The sequence below is a fragment of the Hemitrygon akajei genome, chromosome 1 (genome assembly GCF_048418815.1).
Source record: "Hemitrygon akajei chromosome 1, sHemAka1.3, whole genome shotgun sequence".
NCBI lineage: Eukaryota > Metazoa > Chordata > Chondrichthyes > Myliobatiformes > Dasyatidae > Hemitrygon > Hemitrygon akajei.
Window position 1 is genome coordinate 185,390,120 of NC_133124.1, and position 22,117 is coordinate 185,412,236.

A 22,117-nucleotide genomic window follows, 5' to 3' on the forward strand; every position below is an offset into this window, starting at 1 on the left:
CTCTCTCACCTGGTCCATGACCCCCTCACCTGGTCAGTTTTCTCTTACCTGGTCCATGACCCCCTCACCTGGTCAGTTTTCTCTCACCTGGTCCATGACCCCCTCACCTGGTCAGTTCTCTCTCACCTGGTCCATGACCCCTTCACCTGGTTAGTAGCTTCTTTCACCTGGTGATCTGATGTGAATGACACCGTTGACAGGAGCAATGCATAGGAGAGTCCTTTATTGTATTCCAATTAGCACACGGCTCCTCGCCACTTTTCAGTTGCTATTCTGTTTTTTTTGGTAACTATACATAGAAAGTAGCAAAAAAAGGTCAAAAAGAACGCTTGGCTGTGCCAAGTTATCTCCAGACTCGGCCCGGCCATAGCTCGGGCAACAGTCCACCGCTGGGTGAGCAAGTCCTCACACACGCAGTTGGTCACGCTTGTGGGGTAGTGGGTCCCCATCACCCCAAAGAAGAGGGGCTGTAGAAGAGCTGACCCCATCGCTGCAGATGCCTCCTTCCCTCGTCCAAGCCATCGTCCTCCTCTTCCCACTCGCCTTTCTTGCTCTTGTCCGGCTGCTTGGAGAGATGTGGGCGAGGGGCTTCCATCTTCCCACAGCCACCGTGGAGGGGGGTGACGACAGGGCATTGAGGAGTTGTTGGTTGATGGAGGGAAGGGGATTTGGGTGAGGTAATGGTTGAGATGAGTTGAAGCTGGTAGATTGGCCAGGGTTGAAGGTCAGAGGTTTGACATCTGGGCTCACAAGGTCATCATCAGGTTAATTTGTTGGTAGATGTGAGGTATATGCAGGGTAACGTCCAAGGATTGAAGCTGAGGGTTCAGGGGTTGGGATGAAAGGTCAGGGATCAGTCCAGTGTCAGGCTGAGGCCAAGATTCTGCTGGGGTGGGGTGTGGAGTCATGGTTCAGGGTCAGGATTTTGTGGAGGCTTGGAGGTTTAGGGTGAAAGTAAAAGGCAGGGTCAAAGGATGGGTGAAGGTCAAGGTTTGGTGATAAGTAAAAGTCAGAGATGATGTCGATGGGGGTAAGATAGAGGGATGAGGTTAATTCAAGGTCAAGCACCAAATTAAGGTCAAAGGGTCAGGTCAGGAGTCTGAGAAAGGTCAAGTGTTGGAGGGAGGTCAAGGGTGAGAATTGGGTCAATGGTCAAAGTTGGGTCTATGGTCATGGTTAGGTCAAGGGTCGAAAGACAATTGAAGGATTAAGTTGAGTCAAGTGTCGTGAGAACAGTGGGAGTTGGGTCAGCAATGAGTCAAGAGTCAGAGTAAGGTCAAGGATCAGGGTTAAGTCAAGGGTCAAGTTAATGGTGGGATTGTATCAGGCCACCCCCAGCTGCGGTGAGGACGATCCTGGGGCTGTCAGCAGTAGTAGGGGCCCTGACAGACGACATCTCACCCTCTGTTCCTTCTGTCCTTCAGTCCTGGGCTTGGCGCTCAGCAGGAACCCCAGTCCGGGCAGGGGCTGGCTCCTGGACAGGAGGGGGGAGGCGGGGGGGCCGGGCACCGCGGGCCCCCTGGATGCGCCGGCACTCCTGGCAGACACGAACATGGGCGCAGCCCCGCAGGGGGACGGCCTCTTCTAGCAGCCGCTGGCCCCCTGCCCCCGGCCGCCCCTCAGGGCCTCCTCCCCCCGGGTAAAGGCGGCCATTGCTGAGGCGCAGGTCACGGCCCAGCCGTATCTGCCGGGACACAGAGGTCCCCACCCGGGCCGGACGGCGCCTCCGCCGTGACCGCGACGTCTTCTTACAGGACACGGCCTGTCGCAGTTCACTAAGCATTTCCTGGCACACTGACACCTGGGATAGGGAGGGTAGAAAGGGTGAGTGGAGTGAGCACAGTGTCAAACCCGCCCCTCCCACACACACTGACATCTGGGATATGGAGAGGGAAGAGGTCATAGTGTCAAACTCACCCACCCCCACACACAGCGACTCCTCGTAAGAAGGGGAGAGAGGTCACAATATCAAAACCCATCTATCTCTCACACAGACTGATGCCTGGGAGGGGGAGAATAGGTGAAGGGGTCACATTGCCAAACCCACTCACCCCACACACACTGACACCTGGGATAGGGAGAGGGAAGAGAGAGTGGACATATTGCTATCTCCGCCCATCCCACACACTCTGACTCCTGGGGGCAGAGGGCAGAGGTCACCAGGTCACCCGGGTGCTAGGGTCGAAGAGTGGTTGCAGGACATTCTCCGTTGGGAGGTGAACAGCCAGAGGTCATGGTGCACATTGGTACAAATGACACAGAGGGAAGTGGGGGGGGGGGGGGGCGGTGAAGTGATCTAGCATATTAACTACAGGACTCAGGAAAGAGGAGTTAAAAAGCAGGACCTCCGGGATAGTGATCTCTGGATCACTCCCTGTGCCATATGCCAGTAAGGATAAGAGTAGGATTGGGCAGATGAATGCGTGGCTGAGAAGTTGGTACAAGAGGCGCAGATTAAGGTTTTTTGTAGTAATGTTTTTTTTCCGGGATAGAGGTGATCTGTACAAGAGGGACGGTTCATAGCTGAGCTGGAGGAGGACCAATATCCTTGTGAGCAGATTTGTCCGTACTACAAGGCAGGGTCTGAACTATATTGGCAGAAAGTTGGGTTCCAGACAGTACTGTGGCTGGAATTTGAAGTGGTAAGGTCAGTAAACCACAGGCAGAAGTATGGTAGGGAGCCATTTTGTATTAAATTGCATTTATTTCAGCACAAAAGTTCTGACAGGTAAAGAGGATGAACCGAGGAGCTCTGTGGGACTGGCACATCACAGTTATTACAGAAATATGCAAGGGAAGGTCAGGACTGGAAGCTAAATCTTCCAGGGTACTGGTGCTATAGGCAGGATAGAATGGAGGATGAGAGGAGGGGGTGTTGCATTGCTGATTACAGAGGATGCTTTGGCAGTGGTCTGAGTGTTTGGGCCGGTGGGACTCATCTGCCTCGGACGGCAGCCCGCCTAGGAGAAGGAAAACTTCAATTGTAAACCTCCGCTGCCTTGCGGCCATACCCACCCATGGGTAAGGCTTCGGGAGTAAAGCAACATCAAACTACCTTTGGGAAGAAATCGGTAGCGGGGGTCCCTGAGGTAGTTTGATGTTGTTTACAACTTCACTCTGGCAATCTCTGTGACGACACTGGTGCCAAGCTGTATCAGCGTTTGCCCTTCCCGTGGACTACATCAGTGACGTGGAAAGGGGGAAACCACTGCAAGGGCAACAGCCAGTTCTTCAAATCTTCCTGCCCAGGCTTGCACCCTGGAGAGGACACAGTCCACCAGAGGCACAGACCCATGGTCCCCTGGGATTGACAGATGCCTATTATGGTCTGAGTTGTTCCCCAGGTTCAATGCTGGGACTATTACTATTTGTCATCTATATCAATGAGAATATACCTTGCATAGTTAGTATATTTTTAGTTAACACTAAAATAGGTGACATCATTGACAGTGCAGATGGCTGTGAGGGATCTTGATCAATAGGGGAAGTGGGCCAAGGAATGGCAAATAGAGTTTAATTTGGGTAAGTGCAAGATGTTTCATTTTGAGGAAGCCATAATGAGGAGAGGACTTGCACACTGAACAGTGGAGCCCTGGAGAATGTTGTAGAACTGAGGGACCCAGGAGTTCAAGTACATGGTTCCTGAAAGTGGGTCACAAGTCACAGGGTGGTGTAGAAAGATTTTGGTGTTCTGGTCTTTATTAGGCAGGACACTGAGTATAGCATTTCAGAGGTCCTGTTGCAGTTGTACAAGGCGTTGGTGAGACCATATTTGGAATACTGTGTTCAGTTTTGGTCACTCTGCTATAAGAAAGATGCCATAAAGTTGGAAAAAGTGTTTGCAGAAGAGATTTACAAGGATGTTACTGACACTCAAGAGACTGAGTTATGGAGGGAAGTTAAGCAGGTTGGGACTTCTTCCCTGGAATGTAGTAGAATGAGTGGTGATCTCAAGTCATGGGGAGCAGAGACAGGGTTGCTGTGCATAGTCCTTTTCCCAGGGATGGGGAATCATGTTACAGGGCAAAGGTTTAGAGAAGGGAGAGATTTAATAGGAACCTGAGGGGTAACATTTTCACCCAGAGAGTGGTCAAACAAACACAGGCAAACAGGTCCAGGTAAGATGGGAATCTGGGTCAGGTTGGCTGAAGCGCCTGTTCCCATGCTGTGTGACTTTGTGTCACTGACCCCAGCAGAGGCAGGTCACTCACTGATCCCAGATGTGGGGGAGACACTACTGTCCAGTCCATAGTAGCCTATCCAGCCCCTCTCTCTTTTCCCCATTACCTGGAGGGTATTGGAGGGGGAAGCACAGCCCACTGACTGAGGAATCGCTGCCCTGACCGTTCCCCACCTCTCACTCCCCACCCCACACACCTCCTCACACACTACCCCTCCCTATTCCCTCACCCTTATCCATCAGGCTCTGTGACCTCCCCACCCCTCAACCTCCCATCGTCCTTGCACTCAGCCCCCTCCTTTACCCTCACAACCCATCATCAAGCCTCAAAGCCCTGTCCCTTCCCCCCCAACCACCATACCTCCTCAGACTCTGCAGAGCGGCGGGTGGTCCACACGAACTCCATGACGGCCACAAAGACGGCAATGATCAAACCGCAGATCAGCACCACGAAGATGCCACCGATATTCTCCATTCCCAGACCTGGGAGGGGTGGGGGCAGAGAGAACGGTGTCAGAGTGGGTAGGGACAACAGACCAAGGAAGAAGGGACAGGAACTAGGGGAGAAAAGCAGGGGGAGAGTCAGGGACACACTGCTGGGGGAAGGTAGGAGTAACTGGGGAGAGAGAGGTGGGGGGGAGACTGGGAGGAGAGGGGGAGATTGTGGGGAAGGATTGGGGAGATGAGGAGGAGAGAGTGGAAAGACTGAGAGAGTGTGTGGGGGAGATTGTGCGGAAGGGTCAGTGAGGGGGAGAGTGGGGTGGAGAGATTGTGAGCAGAGACAGTAGGGGAGGGGGAAGAGTGTGAAAGAGATAGTGTGAATCTTGAAGGGGAGAGGGAAGGAGACCAGGGAGAGATGGGGAGAGACTAAAAGGGAGAGGAACTGTAAAGAGGAGCAGAGAATAGGGGAGAGGGGAAGAGATGGAGACTGGGGGCAAAAGGAACAGAGAGATAGAAAGAGAGAAACTGGGGGAGACAATGAGAGAGAGAGAAGGGGAGATGGAGGTAGAGGGGATGAAATTTGAGGTGGGAGAAACTGGGGAGGAGACGGGTGTGGATGGTTTGCAATGGGATTGGGAGACTGGTAGAGACCTCGAGGGGTGGGGACGATGTTACTGGGGGAATGGGGTAGAAGCTTAGGATGGGGGAGAGGGAAGGAGAGGCCTTATGGGAGATAGGGTAAGAGTAGTCTGCAGGGAGAAAGGCTAAGAATGGATGGTCAGGATCGGGAGTTGTGGGTAGGGGTTCGGAACGGGTGAGGGGGGTTGGTTCTGAGATGAGGGTGGGAATGAGGTTCTGATCCGGGTGGGGGATGAGGTCCTGATCTGGGTGGGGGATGAGGTTCTGATCTGGGTGGGGGATGAGGTCCTGATCTGGGGGGGGATGAGGTTCTGATCTGGGTGGGGGATGAGGTCCTGATCTGGGTGAGGGATGAGGTCCTGATCTGGGTGGGGAATGAGGTCCTGATCTGGGTGGGGGATGAGGTCCTGATCTGGGTGGGGGATGAGGTCCTGATCCGGGTGGGAATGAGGTTCTGATCTGGGTGGGGGATGAGGTCCTGATCTGGGAGGGGATGAGGTCCTGATCTGGGTGAGGGATGAGGTCCTGATCTGGGTGGGGATGAGGTCCTGATCTGGGTAGGGGATGAGGTCCTGATCTGGGTGGGGGATGAGGTCCTGATCTGGGTGGGGGATGAGGTCCTGATCCGGGTGGGAATGAGGTTCTGATCTGGGTGGGGGATGAGGTCCTGATCCGGGTGGGGGATGAGGTTCTGATCTGGGTAGGGGATGAGGTCCTGATCTGGGTGGGGATGAGGTTCTGATCTGGGTGGGAATGAGGTTCTGATCTGGGTGGGGGATGAGGTCCTGATCCGGGTGGGAATGAGGTCCTGATCTGGGTGGGGATGAGGTTCTGATCTGGGTAGGGGATGAGGTCCTGATCCGGGTGGGAATGAGGTTCTGATCTGGGTGGGGGATGAGGTCCTGATCTGGGTGGGAATGAGGTTCTGATCTGGGTGGGGGATGAGGTCCTGATCTGGGAGGGGATGAGGTCCTGATCTGGGTGGGGGATGAGGTCCTGATGCGGGTGGGAATGAGGTCCTGATCTGGGAGGGGATGAGGTCCTGATCTGGGTGGGGGATGAGGTCCTGATCCGGGTGGGAATGAGGTCCTGATCCGGGTGGGGGATGAGGTTCTGATCTGGCTGGGGGATGAGGTCCTGATCCGGGTGGGAATGAGGTCCTGATCTGGGTGGGGGATGAGGTCCTGATCTGGGTGGGAATGAGGTTCTGATCTGGGTGGGGGATGAGGTTCTGATCCGGGTGGGGGATGAGGTTCTGATCTGAGTGGGAATGAGGTCCTGATCTGGGTGGGGGATGAGGTCCTGATCTGGGTGGGGATGAGGTTCTGATCTGGGTGGGAATGAGGTTCTGATCTGGGTGGGGGATGAGGTTCTGATCCGGGTGGGAATGAGGTCCTGATCTGGGTAGGGGATGAGGTCCTGATCCGGGTGGGAATGAGGTTCTGATCTGGGTGGGGGATGAGGTCCTGATCTGGGTGGGAATGAGGTTCTGATCTGGGTGGGGGATGAGGTCCTGATCTGGGAGGGGATGAGGTCCTGATCTGGGTGGGGGATGAGGTCCTGATGCGGGTGGGAATGAGGTCCTGATCTGGGAGGGGATGAGGTCCTGATCTGGGTGGGGGATGAGGTCCTGATCCGGGTGGGAATGAGGTCCTGATCCGGGTGGGGGATGAGGTTCTGATCTGGCTGGGGGATGAGGTCCTGATCCGGGTGGGAATGAGGTCCTGATCTGGGTGGGGGATGAGGTCCTGATCTGGGTGGGAATGAGGTTCTGATCTGGGTGGGGGATGAGGTCCTGATCTGGGTGGGGATGAGGTTCTGATCTGGGTGGGAATGAGGTTCTGATCTGGGTGGGGGATGAGGTTCTGATCCGGGTGGGAATGAGGTCCTGATCTGGGTAGGGGATGAGGTCCTGATCCGGGTGGGAATGAGGTTCTGATCTGGGTGGGGGATGAGGTCCTGATCTGGGTGGGGGATGAGGTCCTGATCCGGGTGGGAATGAGGTCCTGATCTGGGTAGGGGATGAGGTCCTGATCCGGGTGGGAATGAGGTTCTGATCTGGGTGGGGGATGAGGTCCTGATCCGGGTGGGGGATGAGGTTCTGATCTGAGTGGGAATGAGGTCCTGATCTGGGTGGGGGATGAGGTCCTGATCTGGGTGGGGATGAGGTTCTGATCTGGGTGGGAATGAGGTTCTGATCTGGGTGGGGGATGAGGTCCTGATCTGGGTGGGGGATGAGGTTCTGATCCGGGTGGGAATGAGGTCCTGATCTGGGTAGGGGATGAGGTCCTGATCCGGGTGGGAATGAGGTTCTGATCTGGGTGGGGGATGAGGTCCTGATCTGGGTGGGGGATGAGGTCCTGATCCGGGTGGGAATGAGGTCCTGATCTGGGTAGGGGATGAGGTTCTGATCCGGGTGGGAATGAGGTTCTGATCTGGGTGGGGGATGTGGTCCTGATCCGGGTGGGAATGAGGTTCTGATCTGGGTGGGGGATGAGGTCCTGATCCGGGTGAAGTGGAAACAAGTCTCTGATCTGTGGATTGGACAGACGCCAGGGATCTCACCTTTGGCCCGGTGGTCCTCCTCCTTGGGACACTTGCCCCCCTCCCACCACTTCCTCTTCAGAATCTCCAGCCGGTTATTCTCCTGCAGCTGGAGAATGGCCAGGGTGATCTCATCCCTGAACGGCGACCCTAGTGAAGACAAGAGTAAAGGGTCACACCCTGCTGACTCCAACACCCCCACATGCACCACACACCACCCCAACCTGATTTAAAAGCATCACTTCCCCCACATCCACCCCCACTCCTCCAGCTCCTCTACCTCCCCTTCCTCATACCCTGCCATTCTCACCTCCGTCCCAAACCTCCGCCTCTTCCACTCCTCCACTTTCCCCACTTACACCACCTCCTTCACCTTCCCCACCTCCACTCCTAACCCCCCTACCTCCCAGCCCCCACTCTCTCACCCCCCCAACTGCACTCACCCAGTGGCATGCCGATGCCATAGCCCTTGGTGTCGAGCAGTCCCCCAATCTGGGTCAGGTTACAGTTGCGTTTCCGGTGGTACTCATTCATGGTGGACTCGAGGAGGAAGGCATACTTGGAGTTGAGGACACGCGCGATGCCCTCCTCAGTGGTCTTCACAAAGACGCTGGGCTGCTTCGAGTGCATGTAGTTCCACATCCGCTGGTACGTCTGGTACCGAGAGTTCTGGCCAGGGTGATGACACAGGAAAACCAGTCAATACCTCCATGGGGAAGCCCTGCTCACAGAGTCTGCAGAACTTTCCAAACTTCAGGGCACCCCAGATCCCAAATCCCAGGATTCCACCAATCCCAAATAATAGATGAGATTGCTAGGGTCTTGACTAAAAACTCTGTTTCCTCTTCAGCCACATGCGAGGTCCCAGAAGACGAGACAATAACCAAAGTTGTTCTTTTGTTTTAAGGACAGTAGGGACAAATCAGGGAATTAAAACCAGGTGAGTCATGCATCAGTGGAATCCCCCTCTGTAGACTCTGTCTACACCTGTCACTGCCTCGGTAAAGTAGCCAACAGACTCAAAGACCTCACTTACTCCGGGCAGTCTCTCGATTCCCCCCTCCCGTCATGCACAAAATAGAAAAGCCTGAAAGCACATACCAGCAAGCTCAAGGACAGTTTCTACCCTGCCATTACCAGACTATTGAATGGTCCCCTAGTATGATAAAGTGACCTGCTGACTCACAATCTACCTCTTCATAATCTTTTATGTTATCGTTTACCTACTCTGCACTTTTTCTGTAATTGCAACACTTTTTATTCTGCATTCAGCTACTCTAGCTCAATGCACAGTGGAATGAGTTGATCTGTATGAACACTATGCAAGACAGGCTTTTCACTCTACTTCAGTGAAAATAATGTGACAATAAACCAATTCCAATTCCATACTAATCGCCACTGCCAGCACGTATCCCCAGGCTCGGACAGCTCCTACACCACTGTTAAAGACTATTGAATGATAAGATGGACTCTTGATCTCACAGTCTATTATGATCTTGCACCTTTTTGTCTGTCTGCACAAACTCTGCAGCTGTAACACTCTATTCTGCATTCTGTTACTGTTCTACCTTGTTCAACCTCAATGCACTGTGTAATGATTTGATCTGTATGAACTGTATGCAAGGCAAGCTTTTCTCTGTAACTTGGTACATGTCACAATAACAAAGCAATTCTATACTGATCCCAGTTACCAGTTCTTGATCCTTAGCCTTAAGAACACTGAACACAGAACAGCACAGCCTCTGATCCCATGATACCAATTTAAACTAATCTCTTCTGTGTACACAAGTCCTATATCCCTCCATTCCTTGCCTGTTTACTCGTTTCTCTAAATGTCTCTTAAACATTAAAATTGTATCTGCTTCTACCGCAACCCGTGGCACCTACCACTCTCCCTTGCCACCTAATTCTCGTTTTGACTTTACACCTCCCACCTTAAATCTATACCCTCCAGTACTTGACATTTTCACCCTGGTCTGGATTTCCAGCATCTGCAGAATCTCATGTGTTAATGGATTCTGCCAGTCCGAAACCTCTCATAACTTTAGAAACTTCTCAGTCAGGTCTCCGCTCAGCCTCTGTCACGCTGGTGCCTCCTCTGCCCTGGCGATTCCAGCGCTCGTCCAGTCTCGGCTTCCACCGCCTGCTCAGTTAATTCATTCCAGATTCTAGCCACCCTCTGGTGGAGAAACTTTCCTCCAAGCCCTCAGATTCCTGATGAACCTCTTACTACTAAAGCTTTGCTCTCTGATTCTGTGAATTTATTCCAGATTTCCAGCTCTGAAATTTTGGCTTCCTGTCTCCTCTGTCCTTTACCTACACCTCCTGTGATCAATAACCAGCATTCCCCACCTTTCTCAGCCAGCATCATCGCTACAGAGAGCCATAGAGCAGAGAAACAGGCCCTTCGGCCCAACTGATCCATGCTGACCAACATCACCATCTACGCTAGTCTCTTCTGCCGATGTTTGGTCCATATTCAAGTAACTTTTAAATGTTAATGTTAAAGACAGCTCAATCCATATACCCACCACTGTTTAATGAAAACATTCCCCAATTAAATTTAAAATATACTGGAAGGGCAACCTTTTCATTTGGAGGGTGGTGGCTATATGGAGTGAGCCGCCAGAGGATGTAGAGGAGGCAGATACCACAGTATTATTTAAGAAACACTTGTAAAGGTACATAGATGGGAGGAACTTGGTGGGATATGGGCCACACATTGAAAACTGGGACTAGCTGGGTGGGAGTGAGTTAAACTGATATGGCAGATGATGGGAACCAGAATGACAGAGCTGAGGCTGAGCCAGCAGGTTTACAAGTAGTGATCTAATATGGAACATGAATGTAAAAAAGGACAAGCCAATGATTAGGTACAGCAGACCGAGCAAAGAGTTAAGTTGTACCACAAGGGCAAAATTCATAAGGGCAAAGAATGCAGGATTGAAGGTGCTATATTTTAATGCACGTAGCATTCGGAATAAGGTGGATGAACTCGTAGCACAATTAAAGGTTGATCGGTATAATGTTGTGGTATCACTGAGTCATGGCTGAAAGAAGGCCGTAGTTGGGAGCTTAACATCAAAGGCTATATTTTATATCAAAAGGATAGGCAGGAAGGCAAAGGCAGTGGTGTGGCTCTATTGCTGAGAGATGGAATTACACCTCAAGAAAGAGGTGAAATAGGGTCAGACAATGTCAAATCTTTGTCGGTGGAGTTAAGAAACTGCAAGGGCAAAAAAGCCATTTTAGGAATTATATATAGGCCTCCAAATAGTAGGCAAGATGTGGGGTTGAGATTGCAAAGGGAATTGGAAAGGACACATAATAAGGGTAATGTGCGGTGACCCATTTCCCAGCGCACTCGAACCGGCTCACAAAGCGGCGCGCGCTGGCATTGAGGCCGGTCGCAAAAAGGGCGCCAAGTCTGCTTCACCAGCAAGGGGAAAAGCCCGCGCGCGGGACGGGACTGTGAATACGCGCCCCCTATAGCATTCCCACCCGGGGAGGGCGGGATCAGGAAGGCTTTAAAGCGAGGCCATGAAGTTCGAATAAATCTTTTTTGCAACTGCAGCTCATCGACTACGTGTCGTTATTTCAGCGCTGCGTGTAGCACACCGCTACAATTGGTGATCCCGACGGCCCAAACGATATTTGAGCCGATGATGAACGACGCCGCATCTGTTCATGTAGTTTTGTTAAAACTGCCAAGCTTCTGGACGCTGCGACCTCACCTATGGTTCCAGCAAGCAGAAGCCCAATTCCACATTCGGCAGATAACCTCGGAGGACACACGTTACTACTACGTGGTGAGCTCCCTCGACCAGGAAACAGCGGCCCAGGTTGAGGAGTTCATATAGTCTCCCCCAGCGGACGGCAAATACACAGAATTCAAAGCCTTGCTCATAAGGACTTTCGGACTCTCACGGCGCGAGCCAGCAGCCTGCTTAATGCGCCTGGATGGTTTGGGGGACAGGCCACCGTCGGCTTTGATGAACGAGATGCTGTCCCTGGCCGGAGGACACAAGCCCTGCCTCATGTTTGAGCAGGCATTCCTGGAGCAGCTGCCCGAGGATATACGCCTGCTGCTGTCCGACGCGGATTTCAGTGACCCCCGGAAGGTGGCAGCCCAGGCGGACTTGCTGTGGAAAGCCAAGAAGGAGAGTGGGGCGTCCGTCACACAGATCACCAGGCCACGCTCCCAGCAGCAGACCAGACCAGGCCCAGCAGCAGAGCCCACTAACCCCAGAGGGAGGGGTGAGGAGACCAATGAACAATGGTGCTTCTACCACCAGCGGTGGGGCGCAGAAGCCCGCCGCTGTAGCCCGCCCTGCAAGTTCCCGGGAAACGCCAAGCCCAGCGGCCGTGATGGCTACGGCGGCTGGCCATCGGGATAGCCTCCTGTATGTGTGGGACAAACGGTCGGGACGCCACTTTTTGGTCAACACCAGAGCCGAGATCAGCGTCTTACCTCCGACGAGTTACGACACCCGCAACAGGGCACCGGGTCCCACCCTGAGGGCCACGAACGGCAGCACAGTAAGGACCTACGGCACCCGTACGGTGCGGCTACAGTTTGGCTCCAGCCAGTTCACGTGGGACTTCACACTGGCCGCCGTAGCCCAACTGCTCCTGGGCGCGGATTTTTTGCGGGCTCACAGCCTACTGGTCGACCTGCCAAGGAAGAGACTGGTCCACGCCGAGACCTTTCAAACATTCTCCCTGGGTGAAGCCCAGTTGCCAGCCCCACACCTAGACTCCATCACCCTGTCTGACAACGACTTCACCAGAGTCCTGGCGGATTTCCCATCGGTTCTGGTACCGCAGTTCACGGCAGCCATGCCCAGACACGGTGTACAGCACCACATCCCGACACAGGGACCACCCCTCCACGCCCGTGCTCGGCGGCTTCCCCCGGACAAGCTCCGACTGGCAAAGGAGGAGTTCAAGAGGATGGAGGAATTGGGGATCATACGGCGGTCCGACAGCCCATGGGCCTCCCCCCTGCACATGGTGCCCAAAGCATCAGGGGGCTGGAGACCATGTGTCGACTACCGCAGGCTGAACGAGGCTACAACACCGGACCGCTACCCTGTGCCGCACATACAGGATTTTGCAGCAAACCTGCACGGCGCACGGATCTTCTCCAAGGTGGACCTCGTCCGGGGATACCATCAAATCCCGATACATCCGGACGACGTCCCCAAAACGGCACTCATCACCCCTTTCGGCCTTTTCGAGTTCCTCCACATGCCGTTCGGCCTAAAGAATGCCGCACAGACGTTTCAGCGGTTAATGGACACGGTGGGACGCGACCTGGACTTCGCTCTCATCTATTTGGATGACATCCTCATAGCCAGCAGCAGTCGTCAGGAGCATCTGTCCCACCTCCGTCAACTCTACGCCTGACTGAGTGAATACGGCCTGACAATCAACCCGGCCAAATGCCAGTTCGGGCTCGACACCATCGACTTCCTGGGCCACAGGATTACTAAAGACGGGGCAACCCCTCTGCCTGCTAAGGTAGACGCAGTCTGCCATTTCCCCTGACCCAACACAATCAAAGGCCTTCAGGAATTCATGGGTATGGTAAACTTCTACCACCGCTTCCTCCCTTCAGCTGCCCGAATCATGCGCCCCCTGTTCGCCCTGATGTCGGGTAAGGGCAAGGACATTACCTGGGACCAGGAGTCCGCCACCGCTTTCATTAAAACGAAAGAAGCCTTGGCAAACTCCGCGATGCTAATGCACCCCAGAATGGACGTCCCTACCGCCCTCACAGTGGACGCATCTAACACAGCAGTAGGTGGGGTGCTGGAACAACTCATCGAGGGTCGCTGGCAACCCCTGGCGTTTTTCAGCAAACACCTGCGACCACCCGAGCTCAAATACAGTGCTTTCAACTGGGAACTGTTGGCACTATACCTGGCAATCCGGCATTTCAGGTACTTCTTGGAAGGTAGGCCCTTCACCACGTTCACGGACCACAAACCGCTTACCTTTGCGTTCACAAAGGTGTCCGATCCCTGGTCGTCCCGCCAGCAGTGACATCTGTCCTACATCTCTGAATACACGACGGATATCCGGCATGTCTCGGGAAAGGACAATGTCGTGGCGGACGCTCTCTCTCGCCCTACCATTCAAGCCCTGTCCCAAGGGGTAGACTATGAAGCATTGGCGGAGGCGCAGCAGGCAGACGAGGAGATCCCAAGTTACTGAACCGCAGTCTCCGGTTTGCAGCTCCAGGATCTCCCCGTAGGCCCAGGTGAGAGGACCCTACTCTGTGACGTCACCACCGGCCAACCCCGCCCCGTCGTCCCGGCAGCCTGGCGGCGGCGCGTTTTCAACTCCATTCACAACTTAGCGCACCCCTCCATCAGGACAACCGTCCGGATGGTCTCCAACAGGTTCGTTTGGCACGGACTCCGCAAGCAGGTCAGTGAATGGGCCAAAACGTGAATGCACTGCCAAACTGCCAAGGTGCAGTGGCACACCAAAGCTCTGCCGCAGCAGTTCCACCCCACCCACCGGTGTTTCGACCACATTCATGTGGATATCGTGGGCCCCCTGCCAGTGTCGCGCAGAGCACGGCATCTCCTCACTATCGTGGACCGGTTCACAAGATGGCCAGAGGCGGTCCCGCTCACCGACACCACCTCCGAATCTTGCACCCGGGCGCTGATCGCCACCTGGGTATTTCGCTTTGGTGTACTGGCCCACATTACCTCCGACAGAGGCGCCCAGTTCACCTCCAGCCTGTGGTCAGCTATGGCCAGCCTTTTGGGGACACAGCTGCACCACACCACTGCTTACCACCCACAGTCGAACGGACTGGTGGAGCGTTTCCACCGTCACCTGAAGTCGGCTTTCATGGCCTGCCTGAGAGGACCTAACTGGGTGGACGAGCTCCCCTGGGTCCTGCTTGGAATCTGCACGGCGCCCAAAGAAGATCTGCACACCTCGTCGGCCGAGTTGGTGTACGGTGCACCCCTGGTCGTCCCAGGGGAGTTCATACCAGCCCCAAGGGGGCAAGAGGAAGAACCCGCAGCAGTCCTGGGCAGATTACGCGAGAGGCTCGGTGACCTGGCCCCCATACCCACTTTGCAGCATGGGCAGAACCCGACCTGCGTACCCAAAGACCTGCTAAATTGTAAGTTCGTTTTTGTACGACGGGGCGGACATCGGGCACCACTACAGCGGCCCTACGAGGGGCCGTTTATGGTGATCAGAAACAACGGGTCCACATTCGTGCTGGACATTGGGGGGAGAGAGGAGGTTTTCATGGTGGACCGACTCAAACCAGCCCATGTGGACGTGGCGCAGCCGGTCGAGATTCCGGCACCGCGGCGCAGATGCAGACCTCCCAAACTGTGGACATTGGGGGGTGTATCGCCGGTTCTTGGGGGGGGGGGGGGTTATGTGGCGACCCACTTCCCAGCGCACTTGAACCAGCTCACAAATCGGCGTGCGCCGGCATTGAGGCCGGTCCCAAAAAGGGCGCCAGGCCTGCTTCACCAGCAAGGGGAAAAGCCCGCGCGCGGGACGGGACTGTGAATACGCGCCCCCTACAGCATTCCTGCCCGGGAAGGGCAGTATCAGGAAGGCTTTAAAGCGAGGCCGCGAAGTTCAACTAAATCTTTTTTGCAACTGCAGCTCATCGACTACGTGTCGTTATTTCAGCGCTGCGTGTAGCACACCGCTACAAATGTCCCAATTGTAATCAGGGACTTCAATATGCAAGGGGACTGGGAAAACCAGGTTGGTGTCAGATTGCAAAAGAGGGAATCTGTTGAATGCCTACAAGATAGCTTTTTAGAGCAGCTTGTGCTCGAGCCTACTTGGTGAAAGACTGTCTTAGATTGAGTGTTGTGCAATAACCCAGATCTTATTAGGGAGATTAAAGTAAGGAAACCCTTAGGAGGCAGTAATCATAATATGATTGTATTCATACTGTAATTTGAGAGAGAGAAGCATAAGTCACATGTATCAGTATTACAATGGAATAAAGGGAATTACAGAGGCATGAGAGAGGAGCTTGCCCAGGTGAATTGGAGGAGGATACTGGTAGGATGATGGCAAAATAAAGGTGACTGAAGTTTCTGTAAGTAGTTCACAAGGTGCAGGATAAATAAGTCTCACAGAATAAGAAGTTCTCGAATGGCAGGGCTAGGTAACTGTAGCTGACAAGGGAAGTTAAGGACTGCATAAAAGCCAAGGAAAGGGCATATAAAGTAGCAAACATCAGTGGGAAGCTGGATGATTGAGAAGCTTTTAAAATCCAAAAAAAGGCAACTAAAAAAGCTATTAAGAAGGGAAAGAATGAAATATGAGGGCAAACTAGCCGATAATATAAAGCAGGATTTTTCAGTTATATAAAGAATAAAAGGGAGGTGAAAGTTGATATTGGACCACTGGAAAATGATGCTGGTGAGGTAGTAATGGGGACAAAGAAATGGCAAATGAACTTAATAATACTTTGCTTCAGTCTTTACTGTGGAAGACACTAGCTGTATGCCAGAGATCGGTGAGTACCAGGGAGCAGGCGTGTGCCATTGCTATTACAAAGGAAAAAGTGCTAGGCAAACTGAATGGTCTTAAGGTGGATAAATCACTTGGGCCAGATGGACTACATCCCAGAGTCCTGAAAGAGGTTTCTGAAGAGATAACATTGGTCATGATCTTTCAAGAATCACTTGATTCTGGCATGGTCCCAAAGGACCGGAAAATTGCAAATGTCACTCCACTCTTAAGAAGAGAGGAAATTATAGGTCAGTTAGCCTAACCTCAGTGGTTAGGAAACAGTTGGAGTCCATTATTAAGGACAAGGTTTCGGGATACTTGGAGACTAATGAGTCAATGTCTGCATGGTTTCTGTAAAGGGAAATCTTGCCTGACAAAACTGTTAGAATTCTTTGAGGAAGGAACAAGCAGGGTGGACAAAGGAGAGGCAGAGGATGTCATTTACTTAGATTTTCAGAAGGCATTTGAAAAGGTGTCTCACATGAGGCTACTTAAAAAGATAAAATCCTCTGGGGTCACAGGAAATATACCAGCATGGATAGAGGAATGGCTGACAAGCAGGAGGCAGTGAGTGGGAATAAAGGGGGCCTTTTCTGGTTGGTTACCAGTAACTAATGGGGTTCTTCAGGGGTCAGTATCGGGACTGCTATTTTTCAGATTATTTATCAATGATTTAGATAGTGGAATTGATGGCTTTGTGGCAAAGTTTGCACATGATATGAAGATAGGTGGAGGGGTAGATAGTGCTGAGGAAGCAATGCGATTGCAGCAGGACTGACAAATTGGAAGAATGGGCAAAAAAGTGGCAGATGGAATACAGTGTTGGGAAATGTATGATTATGCATTTTGGTAAAAGGAACAATAGTGCGGAATTCTAATTCTAAATGGGGAGAAAATTCAAACATCAGAGGTGCAAAGGGACTTGGGAGTCCTTGTGCAAGACTCCCAGAAGGTTAATTCACAGGTTGAGTCTGTGATAAAGAAGACAAATGTGATGTTGCCACTTATTTCAAGAGGAATAGAATATAAAATAATAATGCTGAAGCTTTGTAGGACACTAGTCAGGCCGCAATTAGCACTGTCAACAGATTTGGGCCCCTTACCTCAGAAAGGTTGTATTGTCATTGGAGAGAGTACAGAGGAGGTTCATGAGGATTATTCCAGGAATGAAGGTGTAACATATGAGGAGCATTTGGCAGCTTTGGGCCTGTACTCACTGGAATTTCGAAGAATGTGTGGGGATCTCATTGAAACCTACTGAATGTTGAAAGGACTAGATAGAGTGGATGTGGAGAGGATGTTTCCTCTGGTGGGGGTATCAAGGATAGAGGGCACAGCCTCAAAATTAAGGGGCGACCTCTTCGAACAGAGGTAAGGAGGAATTTTTTTAGCCACAGAGTGGTGAATTTGTGGAATGCTCTGCCACAGACTGTGGCGGAGGCCAAGTCCATGGGTATATTCAAAGCAGAAGTTGATAGTTTCCTGATTGATCAGGGCATCGAGGGATATGATGAGAAGACAGGTGTATGGGGTTGAATGGGATCCAGAGTCAGCCATGATAAAATGGCAGAGCAGATTCAATGGGCTGAATGGCCTAATTCTGCTCCTATGTCTCATGGACAATATGGTCAGCACAGACTGGTTGGGCTGAAAGGCCTGTATCCATGATGCATTGCCCTTTGACTCTAAATTGGTGCCCTCTCACCATAAACTTACGCTCTCTAGTTCTCTGTAACTGCTTTTTCCTTATACTGCCTCGATGTACTGTTGTGATGAACTGATCTGTGTGGTTGGCATGAAAAACAAAGGTTTTTTCACTGTACCCCAGTACATGTGACAATAGCAAACCAATTTACTAATTTGATTCCTCAGCGCTGGGTAAAAGACTGGGACCATTCACTTCATCCATACTCCTCGTGATTTTACGTGCCTCTACAAGGTCATCTCTCAGTCTCCTATGAGCCAAGGAATAAAGACTTAGCTGTATCTAACTCTCCTGATAATTCAGGCCCTCTAGTCCTGGCAACATCTCCATAAATCTTTTCTACCCACTCTCCCATTTAACCATGTCTTTCCTATAGCAGGGTGACTACAATTGCAAATGCATCATGACATCGCGACTCCTGTACTCGGTGCCCTGACTGATGAAGGCCAGCATAACCAATGCCTTCTTTGCCACCCTATCTATCCCTTGTCTCATTTCTTTTTTCCTGTCTCCTTCCTATCTCAGATTTCCCTGCATCCTTTCCATCTCCCTCTTGTACAAAGCCTACTTGGTCTCCAAACCTTCTTGGTTCCAATGATCCTGGAATATTCCCTGTGTCCTCTTCAGCCCCCTTACACACAAAACCCATCTGATCTCAGAGCCTTCCCGGTTCTGATGAGGGAGCTTTGATTGGAAACTCTGACCTCGTTGCTCTCTCTGCAGAGGCTGCCTGACCTGGCAACACACACAACATGCTGGAGGAACTCAGCAGGGCAGGTAGCATCTCTGGTGGGAAATAAACAGTTGACATTTTGAGCTGAGAACATTCGTCAACATACATTGTTTATTTCCCTCTATAGATGTTGCTTAACGTACTGAATTCCTCCAATATTCTGTGTGTGTTGCTCAAGATTTCCAGCACCTGCACGATCTCTTGTGTCTATGATTTACCTGACCTGCTGAGTGTTTACGTGAGGTTACTCTCCGTACAGCCATTACACGGGGTGCCCTGGAGTCCTCCCCCGTTGCCTGATCTGTGGACAACATTGGGCAGAGGCAAGGGGTATCTAGGTACCTGGAAAAATGTCATGGTGGAGCCTCCCTGGATGGTCCCATATTCGATGTTGGTCTGGTCAGCGAGGTCGTCAGCGGACTCAATCGGGACCTCCATCCTCTGCACGGTCAGGAATGCAGCCAGGTTGGCAGTGTATGAGGAGATGATGATCAGGGTGAAGGCCCACCTGATGCAGACACAGACATCTTCAGTGAGAGAACGGCTTAGGGCGTGGACTAGGGCACCGTATGAGGCAACATTACCACAACACGCCATGTCCTGGGATCAAACAGACATCTCTGTAATCTAAACGGACCACGTTTCCCTGATCTAAAGAATCCCTGTACATCAAATAGCCCTGATTGCAGAGTTCCAGTAAACTAGATCTCTCTGATTAAAGGGATCCAGTGAATCAGGTCTTGATTCAAGGGTTCCATTGGAATTGATTGAGTCAAGGGCTCCAGTAGTATAGATGTCCCTGATTCAAGGAATCATGGGTCAGATCATGTGGATTTGATGATATCCAGCAGACTGGTTTTCCTCATTCAAGGGATACTGGTGAACAAGGGATCAAGGTGGATCGGATCTTGGTGTTTCACTGGACAAGATCATTACCGTTAAAACAGCTCAGTGTGCTAAATCTATGTGATTAGTGTTCCAGTGGACAGGATCTCTGTGGTCTTAACCCCTCAAGTGGATCATATTACTCTGATCAAAACAATCGCGTGGATTTGTCAAAGCTCTGCAGATCAAACCCCCACGGCATTGATGGAACCACATGTCATTAGTTCAGCTTACAGGAATCAAATTTTACCAAGTCCATATCCCAGTTCTAGAACCTTACTGAAGCCAGATACCACAATGGTCGAATCCCACTGGATCCAGCCACCCAGTGCTAGAAACCCACTGGAGGTACTAAAATCACAGTGGAGACTATTATCCAGCCACAATGCTACAGCAGGGGTACTGAAACCAACCCCGTGGGTGGGGACTCACCAGACTCCGCTGACGCAGCGGGTAGAGAGGGCGCGGGGCATGATCTCTGAACCCTGCTGCATGAAGCCTCCCACTGGAAACCAGAGGCTGTTGCCCAGAGTGTACTGGTTCTCCAGGAAGTCCATCCGCTCCCGTAGGCACGGGTGAGGGTTGTACCACTCGTAGGGGCTCATCCTACACAAGGAGAGAGGAGAAGGCAAGGTCACGGTCAGCATAACCACTGGCACCCACAGGTCATTCAGCCCCAGCGCCAACCATTACCTCCGAAAATCTCAGCAGGTGGATGCTGGATCCAGAATCAGGGGAGACGAGCTCCTTATCTGTCTGCCCTGGGGGACTCTGGGGATGGGGAAGGGGAAAAGGAATCCCACCCAGCCCCAGGGATGAAGCACCCCACCATGGGAGCAGAGTAAGAGGGGGTATTGAGAACCTGATCCCTCCCTGCTGAGCTATTGTGTGTACATGTGTGGGTGTGGGGAGGCAGGAGTCAGCTGGAGACAGAAGGACCATTGTGGTGGGGGGTGGGGAGCCCAGATATGGCCTCTGCAGTCTGGCCTGGAGGAGTCAATTCGGTTCTCTGATGACCAGCCCAAGGGTCAGGTGTGTGCTTGCATTAGGAAAGAGTGGGGCAGGTCCAGCCCTAGGTCACAGTGGTCTGGGAAAGTCCCGGGTCTGGTTGCTGGACAGGGTGAGAAAAGATGGGAAGGGTCCTTTACAAGTCTTTGTGCTGGAACAAGGGGAGAGAGTGCAGGGAGCGACCAGCCCTACTCTTTGTGCAGGCCAGTGGGAGAGAGGATGAGGAGGGTTCAGCCCTGGTTTGTGTGTGGGCCAGTGGGAGAGAGTGCGGGGAGGGTTCAGGCCTGGTTTGTGTGCAGGGCAGGGGGAGAGAGGGCAAGGGTTCTCTGGTCTGTGTGCACGGCAGGAGGGAGAGAGGACAGGAAGGGTCCAGCCCAGAACTGCGGAGCTCCAGAGAGGGGTCAAAGTCGACATGCTTGAAAGGTGGTGATATCTGTGGAGGGAGGAGGAAGGTGAGACTCACCTGGCAGCCAAGAAGAGCACACAGCTGACAGCGAGATAGGCCAGCAGCATGAAGAGCCAGACAGCTGGGGAGAAGGGGTCCAGGAACGAGAAGTAGCCCGGTTTCCGACCCTGTGGGCGGAGGTTATCAGAAAGGAGGGGGATAGGGAGAGGACGTACGGGAGAGGAAGAGGAAGGGAATAGAGAGAAGGACGAATAGAGTGAGTAAAGAACGAAAGGAAGAGGAGAGGGAAGGATAAGGGGAGCAAACAGGAGGGAGCAAAGAAAGGAAGGTGGAAGAGGAGGGGGAGGGTGGGAGCATGTGATGGGGCCAGGGAGAGATAGGAGAGAAGTGGGGCACAGGGACAAGGTGGGAGGGAGGTGGAGGGGAGAGGATGGAGTGTGGAGTGGAGAGGGTACAGAGAGATTGGGAATAGGTGAGATGGAAAGAGACAGATGGGAAAGAATGTTAACAGATATAGAGGGAGGGGAGGGACAGAGAGGGGGAGAAAAAAGGGAAGGGGCAAGAGTGCAGGAGGGAGAGGAAGTAAGAGAGAGGGGCAAGGAGGGGGGAGAGATTATTGATACACTGGACAGTTGGTCAGATGAATCTCTTAGTTTAAGTGTGGTGAAATGTTGCTCACCATATTGGAGTATAAAAGTTGCATTGTTTGTAACCAAAACTATGTAGTCAGCTTTGAGCTTGCTATTTGCTATGCATGTATCCAGTTTAGTAGGAGAATGAAATCTTAAGAATGTAGAAGATAATGGTGTGTTAATGAGAGGTAGCTAAGAGATGTAGATTAGAACATGATTAAGTCAATGGGTAGAAACAATAGTGGGGGATGTACTTGTGATATGCAACTGTAGACGATTGGATATGCTAATGCAACTAAACCAGGAGATTGCTATAAAAAATGCTATGTACAAGGATCGGTGGGCAATCAGCGACTAGCTCAATGACTGTCTCAGCTTTGATTTGCAAATTAAAGTTTAATACTTCTTGAAGAATCTTCTGCGT

At 52.1% G+C, this 22,117-nt stretch overlaps 1 protein-coding gene across 20 annotated transcripts in view; it reads right to left on the reverse strand.

Moving 5' to 3' along the window:
- Positions 1-203: 203 nt before the first annotated feature.
- Positions 204-22,117, reverse strand: part of grik5 (glutamate receptor, ionotropic, kainate 5) — a 266,133-nt gene continuing 244,219 nt past the window's right edge. For all 20 annotated transcript variants that reach the window (XM_073056128.1, XM_073056149.1, XM_073056213.1 and 17 more), the window contains 7 exons: positions 21,119-21,228; positions 20,080-20,253; positions 19,105-19,270; positions 8,248-8,473; positions 7,826-7,954; positions 4,542-4,663; positions 204-1,801 (listed from right to left, as the gene is read on the reverse strand). In XM_073056128.1, the coding sequence (XP_072912229.1) occupies positions 1,421-1,801; positions 4,542-4,663; positions 7,826-7,954; positions 8,248-8,473; positions 19,105-19,270; positions 20,080-20,253; positions 21,119-21,228 (1,308 nt within the window). In that variant the 3' untranslated portion in view covers positions 204-1,420. The remainder of the gene's footprint in view (positions 1,802-4,541; positions 4,664-7,825; positions 7,955-8,247; positions 8,474-19,104; positions 19,271-20,079; positions 20,254-21,118; positions 21,229-22,117) is intronic.